Here is a 27,445-nt window from a genome sequence, read left to right on the forward strand (position 1 = left end):
TGGTGATGAGACACTTTTGGTGTCCTTCTGTGATTCTCATAATAGAAATTGGAGGCATGACAGAAAATGGGGAAGGAAAAAGTAAAACCTATGATAGATAATCGGAGGTTGACAAATTGTCAACATGCAGGGAACTCTGTGGCTTCATCCTCTTTAATCTCCCAACATCCCTTCCATCCCCATCCCAGTGTACCTTTCATCTGGAGTAAAGTCAGGTCTTCTCTCTGGAAGAGATTAGAGATCACACTGTTCTGGTTGTTTTTACTTAATGCTGTTGCAGATTGGCCATGAAGAAAAATGAATTCTGACCCTAGCTGTATTATGTGAATAACGTTACTGAGACAGTACAGTGCAACCTCTCAAATTACAGAGCCACCAAATGGAGGCATACTGTGTACCCTTTCATTTTAGAAATTTGATTAAATCTTAATGGAGAAAGAAATACCTGTAATGGGTATTGAGATCCCGACAACACAAGCAAAGAATCAAGTACCATTTTTCACATTGTTATTATCCACCTGGGTTCTTAGACATAATCTTCTCCTCTGTTGTGGAATGCCACAGTCTGGCTGGGCACAAAATCACGAGCCACTTAAGCGGGAACAAACTTTATTTTTGAAACTGCCGCCAATGCCCCGTACGCCCCCTGGAAGATCACTGACCGACACGTCTTCTCTCCGATCCCAAGAGGAAGTTCCTCCTCCGGAATTCCCTCCTACCGCACTTCCCCAACCAATGGGAACTCTCCAGGAGTCCCATATCCATATGAATGTAAATCTTAACATAATCATATCATCTCAATGGCTAGCTGGCGTCACCTTTCAACCAAAAATGCCATGCATCATATTACTTGGCTGTGGCTCTTAGCATCTCCCCCCTTATGTTTAATTAAGCAACAAGCAATGTGGCTAGGGACCGTGCCTGTTAGGTTTGTCCAATTCAACATATGCTTCTTGCCCGTCATCGGAAAACTAACCTCTAGGCGTCAGTCTCCTGTCTTAGGTTGATACCGCTGCAATTGGATCATACCCATCACTGACTACCGGTCCAGCATATAGCCATACTTGTGGATAGGCCTATGCACCAGTGGGGGGGGGTGAGGTTCTTTGCCTCACCTCTGTCATATTACTTGGCTGTGGCTCTTAACAGTGGAACTGAGCAAAGTTTAGAACTATGACTTTTCTTTCATTGTTTCTGCCTACTAAAGTGGAAATATGATTGTGAACAGAGACCATGAGTCACTGGTAGATAGCTTTATATGGTCTTACAGTGTTGTCCTTTCTTTTGGATCATGCCTGTTAATACTAGGTAATACCTGACAAATTAGGCTGCATTAGCCTGCAAATTATTCTCTCATGAATAGAAATGATTCAAGTCTAGTGGATATTGGATATTGAGCTCCAGAATCTGTGACTTGAACTTTGATAGACTCTTGTCTCTTTTAGCTCTGATATACGATCTGAAGGTTCCCCGTTGGGACTTCCAGACAGGTAGGCAGTTGCGCACATCTCCTCTGTATGACCGGCTGGATGCACAAGGAGCCAGATGGATGGAGAAACATGGATTTGAGAGGCCAAAGTACTTTGTTCCACCTGACAAAGGCAAGAAGTCAAATTTTTGTTAAGTTTTACTGGTTGCCAATTGAAAACAAAAAGATTATTTGTAGCCAGGCATGGTGGTGTATGCCTGTAATCTCAGTGACTTGGGAGGCTGAGACAGGAAGATTACAAGTTCAAAGCCAGCCTCAGCAACTTAGCAAAGCCCTGTCTCAAAATAAGACACAAAAAGAACTGGGAAAGTGATGCACTGGTTAAGCACCCCTGGGTTCAATCTGTTACTCCACCCCCCTGCAAATCTAACTTATTTGTAAATGTATAAACCTACAATGTGTTCTTGTAAGAATAAATAATGAATTCCTGCTAGGTTACACCAAACTATAAAGGAACAGTACCCAGTGTTAATCCCCTCCTTTTCTCTCCACCTTTTGTTTTTTCTGATCCACAGACCTCCTTGCATTGGAGCAGAGCAAGACTTTCTATAAGCCAGATTGGTTTGACATTGTGGAGGCTGAAGTCAAGTGCTGTAAGGAAGCTGTGTGTGTCATCGACATGTCCTCTTTCACAAAGTTTGAGATAACAGTAAGTATTTATGAACCAAAATAAGATTGGGAAACTTGTCAAATTCATCTGTTACTTCAAAACTGATTCTGAAAGAATCCGAGTAAACTGCAATGTCACATCTATATTTTCACATTTTTATGACTCTTCAGCTCCTCGTGTCCATTTTTTGTTGTTTTATTTAGAGTTTTTAATCTACCTAGAGTGGCTCATTTAATAGCAAGCTTTCTCTGGATCCTCTTACAGTAGAGTAAATCTGCAATGCTATCACACGGGTGATGGCTCATTGAATTTTCTCAGCAAGGTGCAGTGCTAGTTGGCCATGCTACCAGCCAGGTGCTCTCAGGGGCACTCAATCACTGAGCCACATGCCCAGTCCTATTTTGTATTTTATATAGAGATGGGGTCTCACTGAGTTGCTTAACTCCTCACTTTTGCTAAGGCTGGCTTTGAACTGGCAATCCTCCTGCCTCAGGCTCCTGAGCCAATGGGATTACAGGCCTGTGCTACCACACCCAGCCACTAGCCAGCCAGGCGCTCTTGCTCTCGAATTAACTTTCCCTGCTTCATTCTCTGCCCTGCAGTCCACTGGGGATCAGGCACTAGAAATTCTACAATACCTCTTCTCCAATGATCTGGATGTGCCTGTGGGCCACATTGTACATACTGGCATGCTCAACGAGGGCGGAGGATACGAAAATGACTGTAGCATCGCACGCCTGAGCAAACGCAGGTGAGATTACTTGCCATTCCACCCTGTTCTTCCAACAGGCTGATCCCTTAAGGTTTCTATAGCAGGAGTACTTGATGTACTTTTCCTGGGTCTAAAAAACCATTTCATTGCTGGGAGCGGTGGCACAGTCTTGTAATCCTGGCGGCCCACGAGGCTAAGGGAGGAGGATCACAAGTTCAAAACCAGCCTCAGCAACTTAGTGAGGCCCTAAGCAACTTATCAAGACCCTGTCTCAAAAAGAGCTAAAAAATAAAAAGGGATGGGGATGTGGCTCAGGGCTTGAGTGGCCTTGGGTTCAATCCCCAGTACCAAATAAAAATAAAAACCAATTTCATAAACTTATGGTCAATTCACAAATTTTCTGTAATTTGGTGTCTCCACCCCCCCCCCTGCTGATTTTTCAATTTAGGGTTGACCATGAGTTTGTGAAATGGTAGTGCAGTCCCTCCTCTTCTGTCACTCCAGTCCAGGTTTTAACCCTTCTGTGACATTGTTACTCTCCCAGACCATCTTCATCAGTTTTTGTCAATAGTAGCAAACGTGATGAAATTCTTACTACCAGGTTGGTAAACTACCATTTCATAAAGTCATTGTCAGCCCTAAACAGAAAGAATTCAGGCTGGGGGGAACCCACCAGATTACAGAAAATAATTATAGAAGTTAGATAGCCTACTGAGCATATGCCTAATGTTGGAAAGTTTGTATAACTTATTGGGACTAACAAGAAGCTAGAATTTTCTGTTTTGTCATTTTGTTGTTTATTCCATAATGATGCTGCAGACCCTTTAACAAAGTTAAAGCATCATTTCCCAGTATACTCAATGGGCCTTTGAAACTAGAGAACTTAATGGTTCCTGATGCTTTCTCTGCTACCTAAATTTGATCATTTTGGGGTCTCATTTTCAGTTTCTTCATGATCTCTCCAACTGATCAACAGGTCCACTGTTGGGCCTGGCTTAAGAAACACATGCCAAAGGACAACAACCTGCTGCTGGAGGATGTCACCTGGAAATACACTGGTAATAGGGTTTTATCGGGTCAGCCAAATGAAAAAAAGCTAACTGATCCAAAAGTGTCTTCCACATTTTTCTTTTTTTTTGGATTCTTAAAAGTGAACGTCAGAGCTGGAGCTCAGTGGTAGAGCACTTACCTAGCATGTGTGAGGCACTGGGTTCAATCTTTAGCACCTCATAAAAACAAATAAAATAAAGGTATTGTGTCCATCTACAACTTAAAAAAAAATCAGATTCTGTGGTCATAGAAAGTTGGTCTGATACCTCCCCCACTTTATTCATTTCCATTTAAATATTTGTTAAATGAGTAACTTTTAAAGGAATTTTCATATTTATTAATATATAGTGTTCTTCAGATTTTCATCTTACCTTTTTTTTCAAATGGGTAGTTTTTTAAGAATGACTTAATTTCCTGATTCTCTGTTCTTCAGCAGCTTCTGTTGGGGAACCAGCCCTTCCTTTTATTATCTCATTTTAGGTTTTAACTCCTCCTTCCTTGCCTCCCATGTGACTCCTGCCCCTCTTCCTGCCAGTATTTACTCTCCCAGGCCTTCATTCTCAATTTGTCATTAGTAGAAAATGTGATTAACTTCTTGCTATGAGGTTGGCAAACTCCAGACTCTTAGAAGTTGTGTTCTGGCATGTACTAGGTTAGCTGATGTGTAATTAGCATAAGCTAAGCCCAGGATGGGTGGGCAGCTCCCTTCCAGGTACTTATTTGGAACTGGGGCTTTTTCCATCTTGTAGCTACACTGGGAAGACAAAGAGAATGAGAATTGTGCAGAGGGGGAAGTGTCCCTTTGGCTGGACTTGGTCTCATGACCTGATCTCAATGTAGAGACTAGAATGTTGTCTTCCTGTAAAACAGGGAGAAAAAACCTACTGACCAGGCTCTCATGCTAGCACCGTCACATTTCCAGAATGGGAGTGCTTGACATCCATTCCTGGATTGCCTAGGCAAAGGAACACTTTTGTGATTTTACCAGCCAGGCCAGGCCACAGTTGGCAGTTTCAGAACAAGCTTTTTGCATTGGCTCAGCTGTTCACTTGGAGAGGCTGGACATCTCTCTCTCTTTTCTGTACAGCCCTCAATCTAATTGGTCCTCGAGCTGTAGATGTGCTGTCCGAGTTGTCCTATGCCCCCATGACTCCAGACCACTTCCCAACTCTCTTTTGCAAGGTATGTGCAAATAGTTTTGTTTTCACATGAGCAGAGAATATTTCTTTTATAGTGGTGACAGATAACATTCTTATTATAATGTTAACACATACAAAGTGTTCTGTCCTTTACTAAGCAAAGAAAATGACCGTGTCTTTTTTTTTTTTTTTTTTTTTTTTTTTGTGGTACTGGGGATTACACCCAGGGGCACTTTACCAATGAACTATTCCCAGTCCTCTTTCTTTAAATTTTGCAACATAGGTAGGCCTTGAACTTGCAAACTTCCTGCCTCAGCCTCCCAAATTGCTGGGATTACAGATGTGCATCATTGTGTGCATCATGTTGGCTACATTTTGTGTGTCACCCACTTTCCTATTATTCTAGTTTTCCTTCCTTTGCAAGGTAGTAAAAACAATAGAAAACTGCGTGTTAGCCATCAGCAAATCCTTACATAATGCCCTCTCTGCTGCTAGAAGGAATAATCCATGTGCCTGTGCCTGGTAAATGCTGAATCATGGCAGGCTTCCTATAGAAGTGTTTGCATCAATGCTGAGATGTTACACATTCCTTTTATTGGGTAGTGATTGAATCGGTGACTCCTCCTAGGTAACTAAGCTGACCTAGCATGTTTTGAAAATTAGAAGCTTAGACTCTGATCCCAGGGTAGCAGATGCAATGTGTTCTGTAGGGCTCAAGCTTTTTTTTTGCAGGGGTGTGGGTGGATGGGTAGGTAATTGGGGATTGAACTCAGGGTCACAACCACTGAGCCACATCCCCAGCCCTATTTTTTTATTTTATTTAGAGACAGGGTCTCATTGAGTTGCTTAGCATCTTGCTTTTGCTGAGGCTTTGAACTTAAGATTCTCTTGCCTCAGTTCCTGAGCTGTGGGGATTACAGGCATGTGCCACCACACCTGGCAGGCGCCAGAGTCCCCAAGACAAGACACTTGTCTAGCCTTCAGATCCTCCTGACTACCCCAAGTCTTTTTTTGGTACCAGGGATTGAACCCAGGGGCCTTAACCACTGAGCTACATCCCCAGCCCTTTCTTATATTTTTATTTAGAGACAGGGTCTTGCTGAGTTGCTTAGGATCTCAATGAATTGCTGAGGCTGGCTTTGAACTCACAATCCTTCTGCCTCAGCCTCCCAAGCCACTGGGATTATAGTCATGTGCCATCATGCCTGGTAAACCCAAATCTCTAGCAGGAGTTGGTAAAGAGAAATATTTCATGCTTATCAAAGACTGCTGTCACTTCCCTAAATGCTAAAACTCCAGAAATTGTGATATTCATAAGAAGAGATGTTGTAAAGGCTGTGCTTTATTTTCAGGATGAAATGCTTCCCTTGATTGTGTCCGCTTAGTTAAAGCAGAGGGCACAGTGCTAATGAAAGTATTCCCTTGAGCCATTCACTCCCTTGTCAAGCCTGCATGGTGTCCACTTATGCCGACTGCTGCCTTTTCCTCTGCAGGAGATGAGTGTGGGCTACGCAAATGGGATCCGGGTGATGAGCATGACTCACACAGGAGAGCCAGGATTCATGCTTTATATCCCCATAGAGGTAAGAGAGCTCAGCCTTCTTTTCTAGGGACCACTGTGAGGAGTGCTGGCTTTTCCAAAGTTCCTAAGCATTAGCAGGTTTGAAAAGCTGTATCTGATTGGGAGTTTGAAATTCCATGAGGTCAGCTGCATGGAAGAGATTTTATAATTTCCAAGTTAGTTAAATTAATAGGTAATACACTTACACGGTTTAAAAATTCAAATGTGTGTGAAATATATAAAACTGGTGCTGTCTGACAAGTTCTTACCAACCACAACCAATGTATTAGTATGTACTATCAAGAGATTTTTTTTGTATATGCAAGCAACTTTAAAGATGGAGTTCTTGGGCTGGGGATGTGGCTCAAGTGGTAGCGCGCTCGCCTGGCATGCGTGCGGCCCGGGTTCGATCCTCAGCACCACATACCAACAAGGATGTTGTGTCCGCCGAGAACTAAAAAATAAATATTAAAAATTCTCTCTCTCTCTCCTTTCACTCTATCTTTAAAAAAAAAAAAAAAAAAAAAAAAGATGGAGTTCTTAGCCCTCTCTCCCCCATTTTTCGTTAGTTTTTGGTGGTGCTGGGAATCAAACTCAGGGTCTCATACATGCTACCAACCACTCTAGCACTTTTTTTTTTCCCTTGAGGCTGGCCTCAAACCTCCCCAATAGCTGGGATTATAGGCATGCACTGCTCCAGGCAGCTCTTAGTCCCCTTTTAAAAACACAAATGAAAGCATAATGTTCATTTTGCTTTTTTCTACTTAATAATTTATCTTCTAGATTTTTCTATATTAGAGCTTAAAGAGAAAGCTTTTAAGCAGTGACACAATATATTAAGGCTAAATCATAATTAACTAGAGTAGCACTAATAAACAGTTGTAGTATTTCCAGTCTTTAGCTATTAAAATTCTGTGGTATGTAAGAGTGTCTTTTTTCCTTGTCAGACCTGAGGCTTTTAGGGGCAAAATAATTCTCATCAGTATATTTCTAATTTCCCTTTGGCTTTTCAAATTCCATCTCCATCCAAGTAAAAGCCAGTCTGTGGGGCCCAACGTGTCCTCCATTCTGTTGCATGGCCTTGGACTGTCTTCTCTGCTTCTTCCCCTCTTGCTAGTCTTGGAACCTCCCAGATTTTACACTTAACTTCTCCCTCCTTTGGCATACCTTGCCCTGGATAGAAAACCTCAAGCTCACAGCCTCCCCTCCTTCAGGTCTTACTCACATGTCACCTCTCACTGAGACCTTACTGCAAGTTGCTGTTCTCCCTGTCCTTTTTTCTCCATAGCATTTTTCACTGTCTAAAATATATTTGATTTGGTTCATCAGATTGTCCTGTTAACTTTTCTATTCCTGTCACCTAAGGGAGTACTTACCCCATAGTAAGTACTCACTGAATTCTTCTGCTTATGTCCTGTCCATATTTATATTGGATTATTGCTCTTTTTATTTAATCAGTTTCCAGGCATTCTTTCTGTGTTAAATAGCCCTTGGTGTCCACTTGCAAATTTTTTTCCAGTTTGATTTATGGTGTTCTGGCAGTACTGGGTAACAAATCTGGGATCTTACACATGCTAGGCAAGCAATCTTCCACTGAGCTATATACCCCCAGCCCTCCATTTTGCCAAATAGGAGCGTTTTTTAAGTTTTATTACAGAAGTTTCATTTAAATTTCAAAAAATGAAGAATTCAAGTAATGAATTCTTCAATCTTTTCTTTCTGGACTTTTGATTCATTTTAGAATCCTACTCTAAGGTTATAAAAACCATATAAACAAAAAATATATATATTTGTTAATGCTTACCTTTTTTTGCAGTGGAAAACTCTGGAGAAAAAAAACAATTGCTGGGGATATACCTCAGTTGGTAGAGTGCTTGCCTCGCATGTACAAGGCCCTAGGTTCAATCCCCAGCACCACCACAAAAAAAAAAAAAAAAAAAAAAAATTCTGTTTTCCTTTGGCGTACTACGTGTGAAGCCCCCAGTACTTCAAAAAGAGCCAGGAATGTACCTGTAATTCCAGCTGTGTGAGAAGGATTGTTAAGTTTGAAGCCAGCCTAGGCAACTTAGACTGTCTCAAAAACAAGAAACGCTATTGGCAATTTTGGGGGGTTGTATTATGTTTCTCAAGTGAGAATTGACATTCATGTGATGTAGTGAATCTGGCAATCCAAGACTTGGATCTTGTATTTTCTATTCAGTTCTTGAATATTTTGTTGCTACTGTGAATGGGGGGGGGGGTCTCTTTGTTCCATAATACTCTAAGTGATCAATTCATGAAAACTATGTTTTCATGAATTGATCACTTAAGCTGTACATTATTTCCCTACTAAATTATCTTGTTTTAGTTTTTGAGACTGGGATTTCCAGGATTAAGTCTTACCTCCAAATAGTACAAGTTTTTCTTCTTCCTAAAATATGCCATAATCTATGAATAATTAGATGTGTGCATGTACATCTAGAATTATGGGTAAAAGCCTGTTTTTTCACAGCTTTGGGCCAGTGCATGAGGGAATGGCAAAAGAGAAAAAGACCGTAGAGGGTAACTGGACTAATTATAAAATTTGTTATTTACCAAATGGTGAGAGGGCTTTAATAACTGTTATATATTGAAATCACCTTGCATTTTTGAGAAGTGAAAAATCAGGGTCCTGCCTTTGTGGAAACTACATTGTAGGGTGGAGTGGCCCCAGCTCATTACTCCTGGGCTCTAGTGCCATGCTTTGTTGAGGGCAAGATGTCCTAGGAGTTTTCTATGATCCCTCTCTTGTCCACTGCTGCAACCTGTGCAGCATCAACAAAGGATTCTCACGTAGGGGTGACTGGAGGAAAAAAAGAGACATTATCACATAAAGGTGGGACATTGCACTCTGATGGAGGAACAGTGACCCAGAACTAGCTCTATAAGTTTATTGTATAGTCTCATCATCAGGAATTTAAACTATAGGGGCATTATAAATTGTTTAAGGTTTGTGAGTTGTCAGAGGTTGCTTTGTGCACTAGAAAGTTACAGAGCTAGAAACATTTTTTTGCAGCTATCCTAGTATAGCAGTGCTAGGAACTTTCTGCTGTGCCCAGGAAACCCACTATAAACAGTTAACATCCTTGGCAAAGAAATATTTTCCATGATCAAAGGGCTCAATCTGCTCTCCAGAGTCCACATTAGTGTTAGATATCACCACTTCCAGATGTATTCCATGTTTAATTCTGAAGATCTGATGGTTACTAACCTTTCCTTTCTTTGTATAGTATGCTCTTCACGTATACAATGAAGTGATGAATGTTGGACAGAAATATGGGATCCGGAATGCTGGGTATTATGCTCTTCGCAGTCTCCGAATTGAGAAGTTCTTTGCCTTCTGGGGTCAGGATTTGAATACCCTCACCACACCCCTGGAATGTGGACGGGAATCCTGGGTGAAATTAGAGAAGGTAGGGTATTAATCCAGACTGTCCTGTAAATTGTCAATAGACCTTTGTTTTATTAACTTACATGTGGTGCTGAGAATCAAACCCAATGCCTCACACATGCTTAGCAAGTGCTCTACCACTGAGCCACAACCCCAGCCCCACCACTCAGCTTCTTGAGCACTGAAGAGCCGATGTGGCTGACCTGTATTTTTACACTTGCTTCAATCAGGATGTATCCTCAGGGCAGAAGACTTGCCTATAGGATAAACACCTTTTAGAACAATACTCAGATAACATGCCCCTGAATGCACTAAAGGACTAGGCGCTCTGGGGGAAGTTTTTCTGAGTTGATTATGGTGATTAGTCATCTTATAGTACATTACCTAGTCTTTTTTTTTCTTGGAAAACCATCGTTTCAGAAGGTTCTTTGAGTGGGCTTAAGAGGTAAAAGACTTGGGCTGCGGATGTGGCTCAAGCGGTAGCACGCTCGCCTGGCATGCGTGCGATCCTCAGCACCACATACAAAGATGTTGTGTCCGCCGAAAACTAAAAAAAAAAAAAAAAAAAGTAAAAGACTAATTTTTCAATCTCTGGTCCCCTTTGCCAAAAGAAGCAGTTTCTTGTTTACTCTTAAGAGAGCGACAAGGTAAGAATGCTAGGGTGTAATTTCCTCTCCCAACTTTAACCTAGGTGGTGGCATATTGTATGCATCTTTTTTTCAACAAATATCTTGGCACGTGTTCCCTAATAGTACATGATCTATTGTATTATTTTTGAGCAATTAATGTTCTGTGATGAAAAAATATTATAAAGGTATGCATTGATACAGACATGCACGGACTTTGTTTTCTAAAACAACTCTAGCAAGTATGTTATTTATTTTTACGTGGTGCTGAGGATCGAACCCAGTGCCTCACATGGGCTAGGCCAAGCATTCTATCACTGAGCCACAACTCCAGACCCCTCCAGCATGTATTTTTGTTCTGTGTGGTTTTGCAATTTAAACTGCTTATAAAAAAGAAAAATGTACGTACGCTTTTGTTACAAAAATTCTCTAACTTCTGTATTATGAATGCAGCTTTTCATATAGTTGTAATCATGCCATTTCCCAAAACCCAACAGGGGTGAGGGTGCTATATTCCAAGGGTCAGATAATAGACAGGAGTCTCAGCTTTGCTTTTCTTTTCCAGGGCATGGATTTCATTGGTCGGGAAGCTCTGCTGCAGCAGAAACAAAATGGGGTGTATAAACGCTTCACCATGTTCATTCTGGACGACCATGACACAGACCTGGACCTCTGGCCTTGGTGGGGAGAGCCCATTTTCCGGAACGGGCAGTATGTTGGCAAAACCACCAGCAGTGCCTATAGCTATACTTTGGAGCGCCATGTGTGCCTGGGCTTTGTGCACAATTTTTCAGAAGACAGCGGTGAAGAGGAGGTGGTAACCACTGATTTCATTAACCGGGGAGAATATGAAATTGACATCGCAGGCCACCGGTTTCAGGCCAAGGCTAAACTCTACCCTGTCACCTCCCTCTTCGCTCACAAGCGCCGAAAGGATGATGTGGAGCTGAGTGACTTACATGGGAAGTAATGGCAGGGCAATCTCATCGTAAGGAACATCACCTCAGAAGCTTCTTTCTTTCCTCTCACCCTGTCCCTGCTTACTAAACCTTTGCTTCCCATCTCTTACCTCCTTGATATAATTTTAAACTTGACCTTTTAAACTTTTGCTTTGGAACCCCTCTTTTCGCCCTGGTTGCAGTCTTCCCTCCTGTTCAGATTCCCATGGTGGCAGGAAGTTTATCGGACAGAGGCAGGCTCCACTTGTGGAATTGTAAGGTGAAAAATTCTGTCTTAAAACAAGGCAAGCTGGTGTTTTACAGGCCTTAGGACAAGAGTCCATCTCCCTTGGGCTAAGATTTCTTGGAGTAACTTGTGTATTTCATGTGGCTCCTGGAGTAGCTTATGCCTTTTAGGCAGATCATTCTGTTCCACTGCGCTATGGGTTAGTACCCAATACCTCTAGCAGAAAGATGATCATCTACCTCACTGGTGAGAAGTATTGCATGGACATCGTCTTGGCTGTAGCACAGACGAACAGTTAACCTTGCACCATCCTCATCTTCCCTCCAGAATGAATTCTCAGATCTTTGGGCCACGGCAGCCTATTGTTTTCTTTATCTCTTGTACTCTATGGTGAGCTTATTTTTTCTTTCTTAGCAAACAAATATGCCAGTGTTAGAGAAAAACCTTATTGCCTTTTGTGTTGCTTTTCCCAACTGAAAGGGTCTGACTTCAGGAGGTATACAATCCTCTAAAATATTGCCTTTCTTTTTATTAAAGTGACTCCTAGCTCAGCCTCACCTCTGCTCACAAACTCGGCATACACTGCTCTCCCTTTAGAGCAGGGAGGGAAAGTTTAGGTGGGTTGTCTTAGTATGAATAGCAAGGTTTGGTTATTCACCTGAGTGCCAGAGTGCTACTAGAACCCAAGCTCTATGTCTCCCTGGTGGGGAACAGAGCTGACCATGTGGATCCATTGAGAGTTCTAAGTACAGTGGGTGTAGGTTAGCTAGAGCACTGTTTTCCAACTTTTCCTTCTACACAGCTGTCCATCTCTAGCTTTTGGAATGCAGATGGCTAAAAGTACCCTGCACATTTTCAATCAGTGTCTCTATTTCCTAAAGGTAGAACTTAGATGTCTGACTATATAAAGATGTCACACTATATAGTCCCCTTTCATGTGAACAAACTGCTATTAGAAATTTTAATTCAGCTGTAGCCTCGCTGTCTTGACATATCTTGGAAGCATGCATTTTGTTAATTCTATATTAAAGGAGATCCTTTCATTTCTTTAGAGCAACTTAAAATTCTCAGGTGTCCACTTGCTCTGCTATTTCTGTGGGATCTGTTACCCACTCAGACCAGTTTGACAATTCCTACTTGATGACAGACTTCACTGTCCCATCTTTTTTGGGTGGAAGGGGTCTTAACTTTACTCTAAGCACATATGATTAGAGCAAATGTGTATTTAGCCAAGACATGCTGCTTCTAGGAAGAGGAGCAAGAAGAAGTGTTTCTGTGCAGGGAAACAGGAGCTATTGGACTTAGGAGAGCAGAAAGAGACCTTTAGCAAAGGAGCTGGCTGACATACTTTCCACCCTCCTCTTTGTAAATGAAAATTTACTTGGAATTAAATCAAAAAGAAATTCTTGGTTTATACACAGTATGTGAAGATAAATTTGCTCTTTAACTGTTACATATAGAAAGTGTGTTAACCATGTATGATGTTTAAAATTGGAGAATGTCATTCAAATAGAAATATTATCAGAAGTGTATTCACTGTAGACTTTAGGACTTGATTTCTAGCTAATTATTGTTAAATTAATTTGCTTCCTCCGTAAGTAGGAGGGAATATCTGATATATCCAAAACAGTCACTGCATGATTTAACTAGGGAAATCCTTACCTCCTATTGCTGATATCACAATCCTCCCCTTTTGAGCCAACAGGCAGTACTAATCTTGCTGGGAGGGGATGATGGAACAGGACAAGTGCTTTGAAAAACCTCCTCCATAAGTAGCAGCCATACTCCTAGGACTCTGGTGAGGTGCTGATCTTTTGAGCCTTCAGTGCCCTACATGGAATATTTTCTTTGTCACTTTAAGTATATCCTCTCGGTTCAAACATAGGTATTATAAATCTAAATTTTTAAAAAATTTGGTCCTACTGTGAGTGCTCTGAACAGACTGTTCCCTAGCATAACTACTTTGCCTCTGTGTCATAAGCATAATAGATGTTACAAGCATTCTGGGCTCTTAAATAGTCAGTAGAAGCATTAGATCTTGAGGTATGGCTGTAGGAAAAAGGCCCAACAACCAAAACATCATTTAGTATATCACTTTCTCCTTGGATGGTGGTGCTATATAGATTTGCCTGGAGTGACACCTCACCCTAGGAAGCCAGTTAGTTTGAGGAATTGTAGACTTTAGCTTTAGGTGGTTGCATACTTTTTTCTTTCTGTGGTGGTGGGGCTTTTATCTTGTCAGAAAATTGTTGAATCCAGGAACGAAAAGTATGTTGCCCTCAAAAGAGATCACCCAGTGTTGCAAAGTTTTTGAATCCTTGTAATATCTTTAAGTACTTCCTCTGGCTTTCTGTTATATTGTTGTGGATGGACACAATACTATTTTTTTTTTAACATGGTGCTGAGGATCGAACCCAGTGCCTCACACATGCTAGGCAAGAAGAGTTCTACCACTGAGCTACAACCCCACCCCCTGGCTCCTTGTGCCAGAGGAAATCCTGTTTCTTAGCACTGCCGCAGTACTTGAAACTGCATTGGAAAGATTTCTCTGCCATGACATGGGCACTGAAGTCAGAACACCTCTATTTCAGAAAGTTTTAAGAGCAAAAAGGGATAAGAGCTAACTGCTTTGTCTACTTGATATCATTTAATCTTGTGTGGCAGTCACATAGCAACTTCTCATGGGCAGAACAGGCTCCAAAATGAACAGTTACCACTATATTTCTAGTATTCTTCCAGGGGTCTCTCCACCCCCCTAATGTGGAAGATTCACATCAGGCCATGAACACCGGGATCAATTAGCTCATTGGTTAAACCTCAGCTTCATTTCTGCAGCAGGGGAGCCCAGCCACTTCAGCTTGGCTCTCACCTGGAGGGGTGCCATTCCTGGTTCTCCCTCCTGTACTCACCAAGAATTTTACCTGCTTGCTACCAAGAAAGTAAAGCTTGAGCTCTCACAGTATACTCCATGCTGTGCATGCATTTGAAATGTTAGCCTCTTTCCTCATGGTTGACAGTGGCAATATAGGAATGAATGGTAGGAGCTTCCTGAAAGTGTGCTTTGCTTCCTGAGATGGCCCTGATTTCTGGTTCTGTTTATCCTCTGGCATATAAACAAATTTGCTGACATTTGAATATACCATCATCATCCTTAAGAGAATCTGAGACAGAAGGGAATCTTTTACAGAGTTAGTACCAGGCCTGGAGGACTATCCTAGTAGAACAATTGCATCAGACTGCTTTCAGAAGTGAGTTACAAGGTTTATTTCCATATCTACTACTTCTAGGCTAGGATAGTTAATAGGGGTCCTTTTTGATTTCTAAAAGCTCTGGTCACCAGTGGCTAATACTGAAGAATAATCTTTTGCCACTTTAGGTTTCCTTCTGCATTCCATTCCCAACATGCCTCTCACAAATACTGAGTAGCATTTTATTAAGTTCAAAATGAACATCTTTACCTTTATCAGCAGGCATATGAATTAAGGAGAAGCAGGTGAATAGATGGAAATGGTAGATGAAGTAGTTTGCTCTTGGACTTCTAACCACACCATGTGTACATGCAGGAAGTGGTGAGTGAGTTCTGAGTCTGATGGGCAGCACCACATTCCGTCCACCACCTCTTTTTTTGGCCTCCACTTCAAGGTGCTGAGTTGTAAGGCCCCCGATTCATGTCAGAGTGGGACTTGCTATTACAGTCCCTTATAACTACCAATGCACTGTTTTTCATAAGATCGATTTTTGTCTTTGCCTTCTCATTGTCCATTAGACATCAGAGTTGTTCCCTGTATAAGATTCTTGATTTTCCTGAGCATAGTGTCTGCATCTCTTTAAGAATTATGCATTTCTTCACAGGCTATTTTTCCTCACATTTAGATGCACCTGTTTTTAATCCTTTGCAAACATCTTCTGCCTCCTTGTTTTCCTGTCCATGAAGGACAGAAACTGTAAGAAGAGAATATTTTTAGCATCTGTTTCAGATCTATGCCAGGATTTCCTTTGCACACCAAGAACTGGAGTTTAGAGCTCCTCTTTCTCTGAGCCCAGTTCTAGTGCCTTACACTCCAGAATGTCAAGTGGCAGATAAAGGTAAGGAAGAATGGGAGAAGGAAAGTTCATTTCAGTCTGTGGGTTTCCATCACCCCCCCCCCACCCCCCACCCCCCCCCCCCCCCCCCCCCGGTCTCTCATTCCTCAGAAAAAAATGGGCGTGATGTAGGTAGTTCTACAGCTCATTTCTGCGAAGAATTTTCTAGCCATGTAGTTCACAATTACTCTGGTCAACTCTTGGGATGTCTAACACCACTGTTAAGTAACGTAACTCATTTGTGTTTTAAGTGTGCAGTTCAGATCAGCCCTCTCTATTCCTATAAAGAGTTAGCACATCATCCTGAAGACACTCTAGGTGCTTGAGTAAAGGGCTCTTTTCTCAAGAGCCCAGGTGACTTTGGGTACATAGGGTGACGAGCATTTCTGCCCTCCATGAATATGGCATAAATAATGTGCACTTTGTAACCAGCTGGATTTCAACTGATTTTCTTTTCATGGTACTAGGTATGTAAATGAATAAAGACATTTTAATTTCTCTTGCCATGTCCTTGTGTTTTCCATCATAAGGGACGAGCACTGTATATAAAACCACTAGCTAAGAGCTTCTGTTGGTGTGGAAGACAAAGGTGTATTCTTACCCCCAGGAGAAGAATCACCTCATCCAACCATTTTTTTGCATTTCTACATATGAGCATCCATAGGACCTAAAGATTTTCTTTCTTACATGACACCTGCAGGCCACACACAGCTCAGAGCTGGTAGCTCTTCTGCTACATTCTTTTCTGCTACTGCAATTTGTCCCCTAACCCGAGGGGGCAACATGGATCAAATCTCTGGGCACCTGGACCATCCTGAGCATGGAACCAAATCTTAAAATGATTGTGCTGGCAAATACTGATCCTGGGCCCACAGAAATCAACAGGGACACCCTGTAAGGGAAGTGGCTGCCTGCTATACACCAAGGTTATTCCCCAACTTTTCCAGTAACAATTCATAAGGTAAAAATAAGACTACTCGGGCTGGGGATGTGGCTCAAGTGGTAGCACGCTTGCCTGGCATGCGTGCGGTCCAGGTTCGATCCTCAGCACCACATACAAACAAAGATGTTGTGTCTGCTGAAAACTAAAAAAAAATTTAAAAATTTAAAAAATAAATAAATAAAACTACTCAGGGGACTGGGTGGTGGCTCTGCTAAAGTGCTTGCTCAACAAGTGTGAGGCATTGGGTTTGATTCTCAGCACTGCATATGAATAAATGAATAAAATAAAGCCCTTCAACAACTAAAATACTTTAAAAAGTCAACATTAAAAATAACAACACTACTCAGAACTACCAGAACTTTTCAGGTATACATCCAAAGAGAAAAGAGCGCAAAATGTTTCTAGCCATCTAGAAAGATCAGCCATTCTAAAGACTGTTTAAATGAAAAAAAAATTAATTATCTTGAGGGGTGGGGGGAGCCCCAGAGAGAGACTACCATTTGGAGGCACTGGGCCTCTTCACTCTCCCTCCTACCTACCAACCAACCAACCAGACAAAAAAAAAACTTTGGCTTCAGGGAGTAAAAGCTTTTAAAAAAGAGAAACTGCCACTTTTGGAGACTACCAAATCAAGGAGTCGGGGGGCGGAATCCACTAATTCGAACACTCTGCCCCTAATCTTGAGAAAGTAAATATATTTTTTTCAAATGAATATACCTCACTATTTTATATATATATGGTATTGTGGGTGTATATATATACACACACACAACTATACTACACTATATATACTATACTATATATACTATAGCCTTGCTTAATTCCCCAGTCACATATCCATTGCTATAAAATATTCTATACTGGACATAGATGCTCTTAGAAAAAAATTTGGGCACTTAAAATTGGCTTAATAACTTAAGTACCTAAGTCCCCAGAAAAGACAGACAAGACAGACAGTATAGCCCAATGTAAGTTGAAATGGGACATTCAAGGATTAAAACCTATTAATCAACTCTTTAAAAAGATTATTCCCACTACTTTTCCTCAACTGCAACCCACTAAAGCCCCACATCTGAAACATAACACTAAAAGGACTGATTCTATTTAGTCAACAACTGGTGAACACTATGCCCTCACAGAACTGGCTAACCTGTTCTGTTAGTGGCTATTTTAACAGTCTCTCAATTGCAGTTTGCCTCCACCTCTGAAGGGGCACAATACAACTGTCTGGTTTACCCACAGGAGACCTCTACAGCTTTGCCATCACATGCAAACTAGACCAGATCTTGATGACATCTAACTCCTCAAGGAGCTCAGGTACAATATTACAATGAGGATATCCTTCTTGAAGGAGATTAATTTGATACATGAATTAAGGATATTGCAGTTCAATGCTTCTTAGTACTTTTGAGTTTTGGTAACAACATTCCTCATTTATGAATTTTCTAAATTAAAATTGACAGGCATTCCTATGAGTGTCCTCAAAAGTGCATGCCTGGGGCTGGAGTTGTGGCTCAGTGGTTGAGCACTTGCTTAGCATGCATGAGGCACTGGGTTCGAGTCTCAGCACCACATACAAATAAAGATCCATCAACAACTTAAAAATTTTTTTAAAAAGTGCATGCTTATAATACCAGCAACTCAAGAGACTGAGACAGGAGGATCACAAATACAAGGGCTTAGGCAATTTAGTGAGACTCTCAAAAAGGGTTGGGGAAGTAGCTCAGTGGTAAAAGTGCCCCAGGGTTAAATTCCCAGTACCCCCCCCCCCCCCCCCCCGCAAATAACAGTTTCTTTATGATAGACTCATTGGTTGCTTTGTGTAATGCCTCTTACAGAGTGATGGCCATTAACTGTCCCAGGGCTTCTAATGCAAGATACCATTTTCTTGGCCTAATGCTGTACCTATTAAAACATGACTGGCACCAACTGGCTCTCTTGGAAAGAGGCTCCCATAGATCCTAAGCTGTTTTGTTTTAGGTCATTGAAACAGCACTCCAGAGGCTCAACAAGGCCTCTTTACAAGATAGAAGCAAACCTGGGCATTATTCTCCCTGCAGAAGTGGATGCTTTCCCATGTTCAGTCCCTTGCTAGGGGGATGGAGATCAGCTCTGCCTCACACCTTCTGGCAATGTGGAAAACATCTTGATATTAAGTGAGAGAACAGCAATGGGAGTTCATGGACTCTGCTAACAGTACTGCCAATCATCATACATATTGGAGCTTAATGGACTTCATCCTTTAGTCAGGATGTCCCTAATAAAGAAAAAAACATACTTAGCCTAACTTCGGACAGCTGTCATAGCACTGGATGCTCCCATTGGCACATTTATGATAAAAAGTATTGGGACAGTACCTCAAAATTGTCCCCTTCAAGATTTAAACAACAACAACAACAAAAAACCCTCCTGGGGCTGGAGTTGTGGCTCAGAGGTAGAGCGCTTGCCTAGCACGTGAGAAGCTCTGGTTCGATCCCCGGCACCACATAAAGATATTGTGTCCACCTATAACTAAAAATTAAACATTTTTTTAAAGAGAGAGTGAAAGAGGAGAGAGAGTGAGAGAGAATTTTTAATATTTATTTTTTAGTTCTCAGCGGACACAACATCTTTGTTGGTATGTGGTGGTGAGGATCGAACCTGGGCCGCACGCATGCCAGGCGAGCGCACTACCGCTTGAGCCACATCCCCAGCCCCCATAAACATTTTTTTAAAAAATTAAAAATAAAGATATTGTGTCCAACTACAACTAAAAAAACAAATATTTAAAAAAAAAACCCTCTTGGAATCATGCCTCACAGACACCAAAGTATAAAATAAAATCACAGATAACTAGGTGTGGTAGCACATGCCTGCAGTCTCATTGACTATGGAGACTGAGGCAGAAGGATTACTAAATTTGACACCAGCCTCAGCAACTTAGACTCTGTTTCAAAATAAAGGATAAGGGGGCTGGGGATGTGGCTCAAGCGGTAGCACGCTCGCCTGGCATGCTCGTCTGTGCCCAGACTTAACCTAATTATTAAATTATCCATCTCAATCCCATCTGACCTGAGGTTACAGGCCAGATTAAGGGCATACCTACTCATGGGTCTCATTGTGCCACATATCAGGCAGCTGCTCATGTTAGGGGACCCATTTGAAGAAAAACTTGTACCAAAAAACAAACCCACACAATTCTGTTGACTGCTGGTCTAATTACTAGGTTGGATGCTTCCAATGATCTATATCCAGTGCCCACACTCTCCAGGAGACCATAGTTTCAACCAATTATGATAAATGCTAGGGCCCACATCAACTGAAGTGGGTACCTGCTTGAAAGGGACACCCCAATTCCTAGATGACATCACACTGACCCAAAATCTTACCACTGGAGATGACATCACCCCAAACAACACTGCCTCAACTGAAGTCTTCGAGGTTGGAGATGATTTCACACCATATACTAAACTGCCATTCCACTGATATCCAGGGGTTGCCTGTCCTACAACAATTTGGACACAGGACATTTTGGGTAGGTGGTATTGGGGACTGAACTCAGGGGCACTCAACCACTGAGCCACATCCCCAGCCTTATTTTATATTTTATTTAGAGACAGGGTCTCACTGAGTTGCTTAGCACTTCACTTTTGCTGAGGCTGGCTTTGAACTCGAGTTCTTCCTGTCTCAGCTTTCCTAGCCACTGGGATTACAGGTATGTGACACCACGCTTGGTGACATAGAACATTTTTGCTTTTCTTTCTGAACTATCTGCTTAGCCCATAATCTTGTTATACTTTTTGGTTTCTGCTCAAATATATACCCCAACACTTCCAATGTAGAGTTCCTAAAGGGAACTCTACATTGCTAAAAATAATCAATGTTATTGCTTTCTCTAGGAGACACTAGCCCCAAATAGACCAACCACCACCTCTGTGAAAAAAGCACCCACTCCCTGATCTTTTTTTCTCTCTCTAGCTTTTCACAATCTCTCACTTTGCATCTCTGAATATAACCACCAAACCACTCTTGCCCCTTACAGCTAATAGATAACCATGCAAGTTACATCTGCCTTTCATTAAAAGAATGAGAGCAAGGGCTGGATTGTGGCTTAGTGGCAGAGTGCTTGCCTCACATGTGTGAAGCACTGGGTTCAATCTTCAGCACCACATAAAAATAAATAAATGAATGTATTATGTTAAAAAAAAGTATTGAGAGCAAGCCTATAATCCCAGAGGCTCAGGAGGCTGAGGCAGGAGGATTACAAGTTCAAAGCCAGCCTCAGCAACTTAGCAAGATGAGCCCTTTCCTCCAGCTGGCTGCTCATTAAAGGCTTTACGGTGTCAGGAATCCTCAGACCCTGAGATCTGAGTGTCTTCCAACTTACGCTCCTCAGAATCACAAGTGAAATAGCCATATGGATGGTTAAGAGCATGAGCTTGGAGTTGCCCTGGCATGAGTCTGAATGCCAGCATTACTTCTTCCTTTCTCCAAGTTTAATTTGTACTTAGTTTATCCACATGGACTCACAAATTCCTATTTTATATGATGGAGTCTTTCCCTGCTCAAGGAAAGTCAGGCATGGTGGCATATATCTGTAATCCCAGTTACTGGGAGGCTGAGGCAGGAGGATTGCTACCTCAAGGCCAGTCTTGGCAACTTAGTTAGACCTTATTACAAAACAAAAATAAAAAGGAATGGGATGCAGTTCAGTGGTAGAGCTTTTGCCAAACATATGCAGGCGCCGAGTTCAATCCCCAGTGTCTCAAAAAAATTATATATAAAAATTTAAGATTTGGCCAGGAGTCCTTTTAAACTCATTCCTGTGTATTTTTGGCATGTCCCATCACTTAGGGACCCACTTCTTACTTCCTTGTACAATCAGATGCTCCAGGCTCACTAATCTATACCTTCCTAGTCTCAACCCAGAATCAGTCATTTCTTCAAGAAGCTCTGATTCTTTTCAGGCAAGAATTTCTTTAAAAACCAAGACCTGGGAACTGAGTGCTCACCCTATTGAGGTGGATTATCTCTGAGTCTTCTCAGCAGACAGAGCTGGAAAATAACCCCTTCCACCCTCACACACTCAAAAATAATGATTTAATACTGAAACTTTTAATTCTAATGAACCACCTCAGGTGTTCCAGTTATCCCCCTCCATATTGTAACACTCTTCTCTTAACACTGAAAATCCAAGCTCCCTTTATCCTCATAAAGTTACTCATTTGCTCAATCCTAGAATACCCAGAAAATAGAACTGTCATGTCCCTGTGGAAAACAAACTTTCTAATCAGGGTTCAATGCTTGTTCACATTTCTTCCTGACTTTGGACTGAGGGCAAAGCTTAAACACTGGACAAAAGCTCCCTAGGCTTGTTCTTTTTTCATTTTAGCATGGCTTTTAATTATCTGAAATAATTAAAAGTATCACAGTGGGGAATCCAGCCTCTAGAGGCAGAAAGTTAAGTGAGAAAATTTCCCAACCTCTCATTAGCATGAATTTGAGCAATTTACTGAATCCTTTTGGAGTGTTCTCAGCTGCTACCTGGACTAGAAATATCTACCTCACATGGTTGCCACAAAAACTAAATCACAATGCAGAAAAAATGGGCAATTGATGGCTAAGAAGCACTCTACTTGGTAGCTACTATTGCCCATCTAAAATGACCTCTCTCAAGGCAGGGACAAACTAACTTCACCTAGGGACCAGTGTTAAATGCTGGGAATTCAACACCAGCAGCTGGGAAACAGGCTTGTAAGTCAGAACAGAGAACAAAGGAGACAGGAAAAATATCATTGATGACTGGAGAGTTCAAGATTATGTTCCCATATTTGGGGGGATATGGAGATAATTGAATTTTTTTAAAGTATTTTTACGGGAAGCTACAATATGCCAGACACTGCAGATAATACTGAATCTTCACAATCCTGCGAGGTAGATATCATCATCATTTCTATTCTACTTTTGAGGAAACTGAGATACACATTATGTGCAGTGATTCACCCAATCTCCTGTATCATGGTGAGGGCACAGCCAGGATTCAAACCCTGCCAGTCTGGCACCAGAACCTGTTGTTTATCACCACTTCCCCTGCTACCTTTCCAATAAAAGGAGATGAGCCAGGACAGGGCAGCTATGAGGACAGAACCCAAGGTCCATCCCCAAGGAGGAAAAATGGAATTGCAAAGGTAGCAGAAGAAACATGACAAGAGAGGAGTTTCAAATTGGAATAAACCATGTTAAAAGCCCAAGGTGATAAGAACCAAGAGACTGCTGACCTTGTGCTTATCATGACCTTCAAGAGACTGAAAAGGTGAGGGAAGAAGAGTTTAAAGTAAACAGAGAAGACACCAGAGAAAACCTCCAGCAGGTTTGGCAGAAAAATGGGAAGAAGAAGAAGAAGAAAAAAAAGCATGACAGCAAAGGAGGTAAAGTCAGTGAGAAAGATACTGAAGATGACAAAGAAATGAAACACCATCTGGTTTAAAGAGAGTTTGTTTTAAAGTTCTTGAAAACGACTGTAATACAGACAGGAGCTCCTGCTGAACAGCCTGGTTCTGCTCAGATCTGCTTATACCAACAGCAGCAAGGTGACGAGCTAGCTCCCGAGTTACAGCATTAGGCACAGGTGGGCTGCTGGTCACAAGGAAACTTTGGTGAGTACAGGTGGACTAACACAACGTTTGCCACAGCAGAACTCAGCAGTCTCAGCAGAACTGCCAGAGACACCCATTTAAAAGCAAAAGCCCCAGGCTCCACTTCCGGAGATTCTGATCCCTTGGTCCAGGGTGCTATAGTTTTAAACAAGTGCACCTGGTGATCAAGAGTTTGTCAGTCACAAATCCCTACCACGGAAAACGGACCGTTCGGCCTCTCCCACTCTCCACCCCAGCCCTGCACACTGTGCTTTCAATGCACGCGCAAAAGAGGCTTGCAGATTCCCGACTCAACCGAGTATCACACACAGCAGTCCCAAAGTGCCACACGTTAGGAGGAAATCCCACCGCCCTGGCCTAGACCTTCAGATAACTTCTGCCAGACGCTGCAGCAGTCTGAGTGAGCAAAGCACAGGTGGACCACGCGCGTGAAGGCGGGAAAACGATTTCACCTGCAGAGACGCGGGACCGGGCTAGCCGCGCCGGGAGCAGACTGCGCTGCAGGGGCGTGCACTTCCCAGCCGCGGCGGGGTCCGCGGGCCGCCGCGGGCGTTCGGCTGAAACGCGCGCACCTGGAAGAGCCAGCGCGAAGGCCCGGACAGCCGGCACGGGCCCCCGAGGCACGAACAACGCGGGTGGACCGAGTCCTGACGCCGGGACGCGTCTTCCCAGGAGAACAAGGCGAAGCCCACGGGCAGCGGGGGACCAAGGGACGGCTTCTGGGACAGATGCAAGCGCGAAGCGGGCAACAACGGGGGTCCCGGGGCGCGAGGGCCGCGCGGGCCGAGAGAGCCAGAGCGACCCCACGGCTGTCTCCTTACCTCAGCTGCTGCTCGCTCTCAACAACACGGCGCCCGAAGCGAGGCGCGGCACGGCGGTTGCGGGGCTCGCCGCGGGCGGGAGAGCGGGAAGCGGGTGGGAGAAGAGGGGCGGGCCTGAGGAATAAAAAGTTCCGGGGAAGGCCGGGCCCGCGACCTTCCGCGCTTTACGGCCCCCAGCAAGGGCGACCTCGGCTGCGCACGAGCGCGCAGTGACGTCACCGTTGTGGTCCCGCCCCTTCCACGTGGGCTTGTTTGGGTCTCGCGAGGCTCCGCCCCCGTTTTAGAACTTGGGCCCCGGGCCCGTGTGGGTTTCTCCAAGTCGGTTTGCGACCTCGGGGCTGCAGGTCCCGCTCGAACGTGAGCGGTTCGGGGGCTCTTTTTACCTCGAAGCCTGTGTATGGTCCTGCCCGTGGGTCCGCTGCCTAGAGCAGCGTCCAGTCCAGCGCTTAGAAGGCCCAGGACTGGTGGTCGCGCCGCTGCCTCTGGCCTTCCTGGCGAGGCTCTGGCAGAGCGGACCCCAGAACCGACGTGCTGGCCTGGCCAGGCCTCGGAGGCACGATTAGCGAACCAGAGTTCCCTGCTGACCTCACCCGTGGCTCCTCCCTCAGAGCTTGTCCGGGTCTGAGGAAGAGCCGCTCAGTCACTTGGACTGCGTAGACGCAGATGGTGCGGTCCCCACCGACCGCACCTTGGGCCTCGCATGATCCCTCGTTCCTATTCTTTGAATTTCAGCCCTTTTCACCACACAAGCCAATAAGAGGGGGTTTTGCTTCCTGTCCGTGACCAGGCACTGTGCTGGTTCCTGGGGTGCAGCAGAGCACAAGGAAGAGGGGGGCTACTGTCCTAAGAAAGTGACAATAAAGCTGCAGGGACCCGGTGTCAAACATGCCATTCCACAGGCTCCATAACTTATACCACATCACATCAACCCACCCGATGAGGTCTGCCTGCTGGAGAACTCAAACTCTGCCCTCGATCCTCTAATAAATGAAAATTCTAGGCACCTGGACTCCTGTGCTTGATGAGTCATTTCATATGCTAGTTAAGGGTTTAACACAACTTGTCCAAAAAAGAAGAGACGGACCCATCAGAAACATTGGGGAAGCCATTTCTGATGCCCTGAGGAACTTTGAGGAGAAAAACTTCACAAGTTTTCTTCATGAAAGTCTCTCCTTTCTTAGAAAAAGTGAATGGAAATGGCTCTTGCCATTTCCAGGCATATGATTTGGGAAAAAACATGGTGTCCGCAGGGACAGTGGATGAAGTAAGAGTAATACGTTGATCGCCTTCTGTTTACATGCAGTAAATAGTGCAGAGCTGAATAGACCATTCCTACTTCCCTCCCCCATCACCATTATTGGTTCTGCACCTTAAAATGCAAAGTCCAAATTGGTTTTCTTTCATTGTAGATGTTGAGTTTTCTGTGTTCTCTCATAATTATTTTTTATGGATATATATATGGAGATTGACTCCAAGTGCCCTTTACCTACATCCCCAGGGTCTTGACAGGGTCTTGCTAAGTAGCCTAGGGCCTTGCTAAATTGCTCAAGTTGGTCTTGAACGTTTGATATCTTGCCTCAGCCTCCCATGTTGCTGGGATGACAGGTGTGTGCCATGGTGCATGATATGGATAATTTTTCTTAAGAAATTTGGATGCACCTAATATGTGTGTGTGTGTGTGTGTGTTTGGCTATTGAACCTGGGGTCTTGTGCATGCAGGAAAAGTACTATAATTCTGAGCCATGTTTCCCTCCCCTAGAGCATTTAACTTTTCTCCTTTGCAAAATATTCTGCCTTCTTGTTTTCCTGTGAAGACCTGAGATTATAAGAGGAAGGGAGGATATATTTTTATCATCTGTTTCAAAAGATACATGCCAGGATTTCCTTTGCACACTAAGAACTGGAGCTTGGAGCACGATTCTTGGGATGTAAAAAACAGCATTGTAATTATTGTAATTTACTGTGACTCATTCCTTGTGTTTGAAAGTGTGCAGTTTGGCTTAGGCCCCTTCTGTTCCTGCAGAGTTAGCATGTCCATTCTGAAGGCATTCTAGTCACTTCATTAAATGGAACCTGTCTCTAGAGCCTTGGTGATATTGGACACTCAGGATCAGAACACTTCTGCCTTCTGTGAACACAATATCAACACTGTGTGCTGTATTTCTAGCCAGCTGGGTTTCAATCAGTGTTTTCTATTATGTTATTAGGTGTGAAAATGAATAAACACTTCCTCATGCTTTGTCCAATTGTGAAATGTTCTTCCACCACATTAACTTGGTACAGTGTATGTATTTGTAATCACAAAGTGTAAATGATGTATATAAAACCATTTGTACCTGTGAAACCAAAGTGTAAGAAAGAATTTGAAGCCAGGCATGGGATGCACACCTGTAATCTCAGTGGCTTGGGAAGCTGAGGCAGGAGAATCACAAGTTCAAAGCCAGCCTCAGCAACTTAGTGAGAACCTAAGCAACTTAGTGAAACCCTGTCTCTAAATAAAATATAAAAAGGGCTGGGGAGGGCTGGAGTTGTGGCTCAGCAGTAGAGCGCTCACCTAGCATGTGTGAGGCCCTTGGTTCAATCCTCAGAACCACATAAAAATAAATAAAGGTATTGTGTCCAACTACAACTAAAAAATAAATATATATTTTTAAAAAGGACTGGGGATATGGCTCAGTGGTTAAGCACCCTTGGGTTCCGTCCCTGGTACCAAAAACAAAAACAAAAAGAATTTAGAAACTGAGGTAAAGAAGATGCAGGCTTTAATTTGACACTCCTTGCAGTGCTGCTGTGAGTGGGATAGGAGCACCTCCACCCTCTTTCTGTAGTTATTATTGCTGTCACTACACTTGACAACCTGCCTGCTGTTGATTCCCAGTACCAATGTGACATGACCCACTGCTCATGTATATCTGAGTCCATGTTTGTGTGGAAAATGGGGGATGTGTGTTCTTGCTCATACCTGTGGGAAGAGAAGCAGCCAGTGCCTTTTCACTATCCCCACCTTCCCTGCCGCAACCACAGTGCACTTGTAGCTGCCCTGCTGGGTGTCATGCAGCTATTAGAGTCTGGATCAAGCAAAATGATAGTACAGTGTGCTTCCTGGCCAGGCTGTGTGCCAGAACTAAGCCCAAGGCTTGTAAGTGACAGTGTCCCTACTTCACCAAGGAAAGTGAGGCTTA

General features: G+C 43.1%; 1 protein-coding gene and 1 long non-coding RNA gene across 4 annotated transcripts in view; one reads left to right on the plus strand and one right to left on the minus strand.

Moving 5' to 3' along the window:
- Nucleotides 1–13,280, plus strand: part of PDPR (pyruvate dehydrogenase phosphatase regulatory subunit) — a 40,492-nt gene extending 27,212 nt beyond the window's left edge. For both annotated transcript variants that reach the window (XM_081275031.1, XM_081275030.1), the window contains 8 exons: nucleotides 1,446–1,601; nucleotides 2,005–2,138; nucleotides 2,702–2,850; nucleotides 3,757–3,869; nucleotides 4,949–5,043; nucleotides 6,494–6,583; nucleotides 9,810–9,992; nucleotides 11,162–13,280. In XM_081275031.1, the coding sequence (XP_081131157.1) occupies nucleotides 1,446–1,601; nucleotides 2,005–2,138; nucleotides 2,702–2,850; nucleotides 3,757–3,869; nucleotides 4,949–5,043; nucleotides 6,494–6,583; nucleotides 9,810–9,992; nucleotides 11,162–11,566 (1,325 nt within the window). In that variant the 3' untranslated portion in view covers nucleotides 11,567–13,280. The remainder of the gene's footprint in view (nucleotides 1–1,445; nucleotides 1,602–2,004; nucleotides 2,139–2,701; nucleotides 2,851–3,756; nucleotides 3,870–4,948; nucleotides 5,044–6,493; nucleotides 6,584–9,809; nucleotides 9,993–11,161) is intronic.
- Nucleotides 1,457–24,439, minus strand: LOC308638057. 2 transcript variants are annotated; one of them, XR_014019733.1, is made up of 4 exons: nucleotides 24,264–24,439; nucleotides 10,174–10,227; nucleotides 9,791–9,973; nucleotides 1,457–1,592 (listed from the first exon to the last, which is right to left on the minus strand). It is a non-coding gene; the product is annotated as an uncharacterized lncRNA (long non-coding RNA). The 2 variants fall into 2 exon arrangements; XR_014019734.1 differs by lacking the exon at nucleotides 10,174–10,227 and having other exon boundaries at nucleotides 24,264–24,436.
- Between the last annotated feature and the right edge of the window lie 3,006 nt (nucleotides 24,440–27,445).

The sequence above is a fragment of the Spermophilus citellus genome (genome assembly GCF_964194105.1).
Source record: "Spermophilus citellus genome assembly, chromosome: 18".
In the NCBI taxonomy this organism is placed as follows: domain Eukaryota; kingdom Metazoa; phylum Chordata; class Mammalia; order Rodentia; family Sciuridae; genus Spermophilus; species Spermophilus citellus.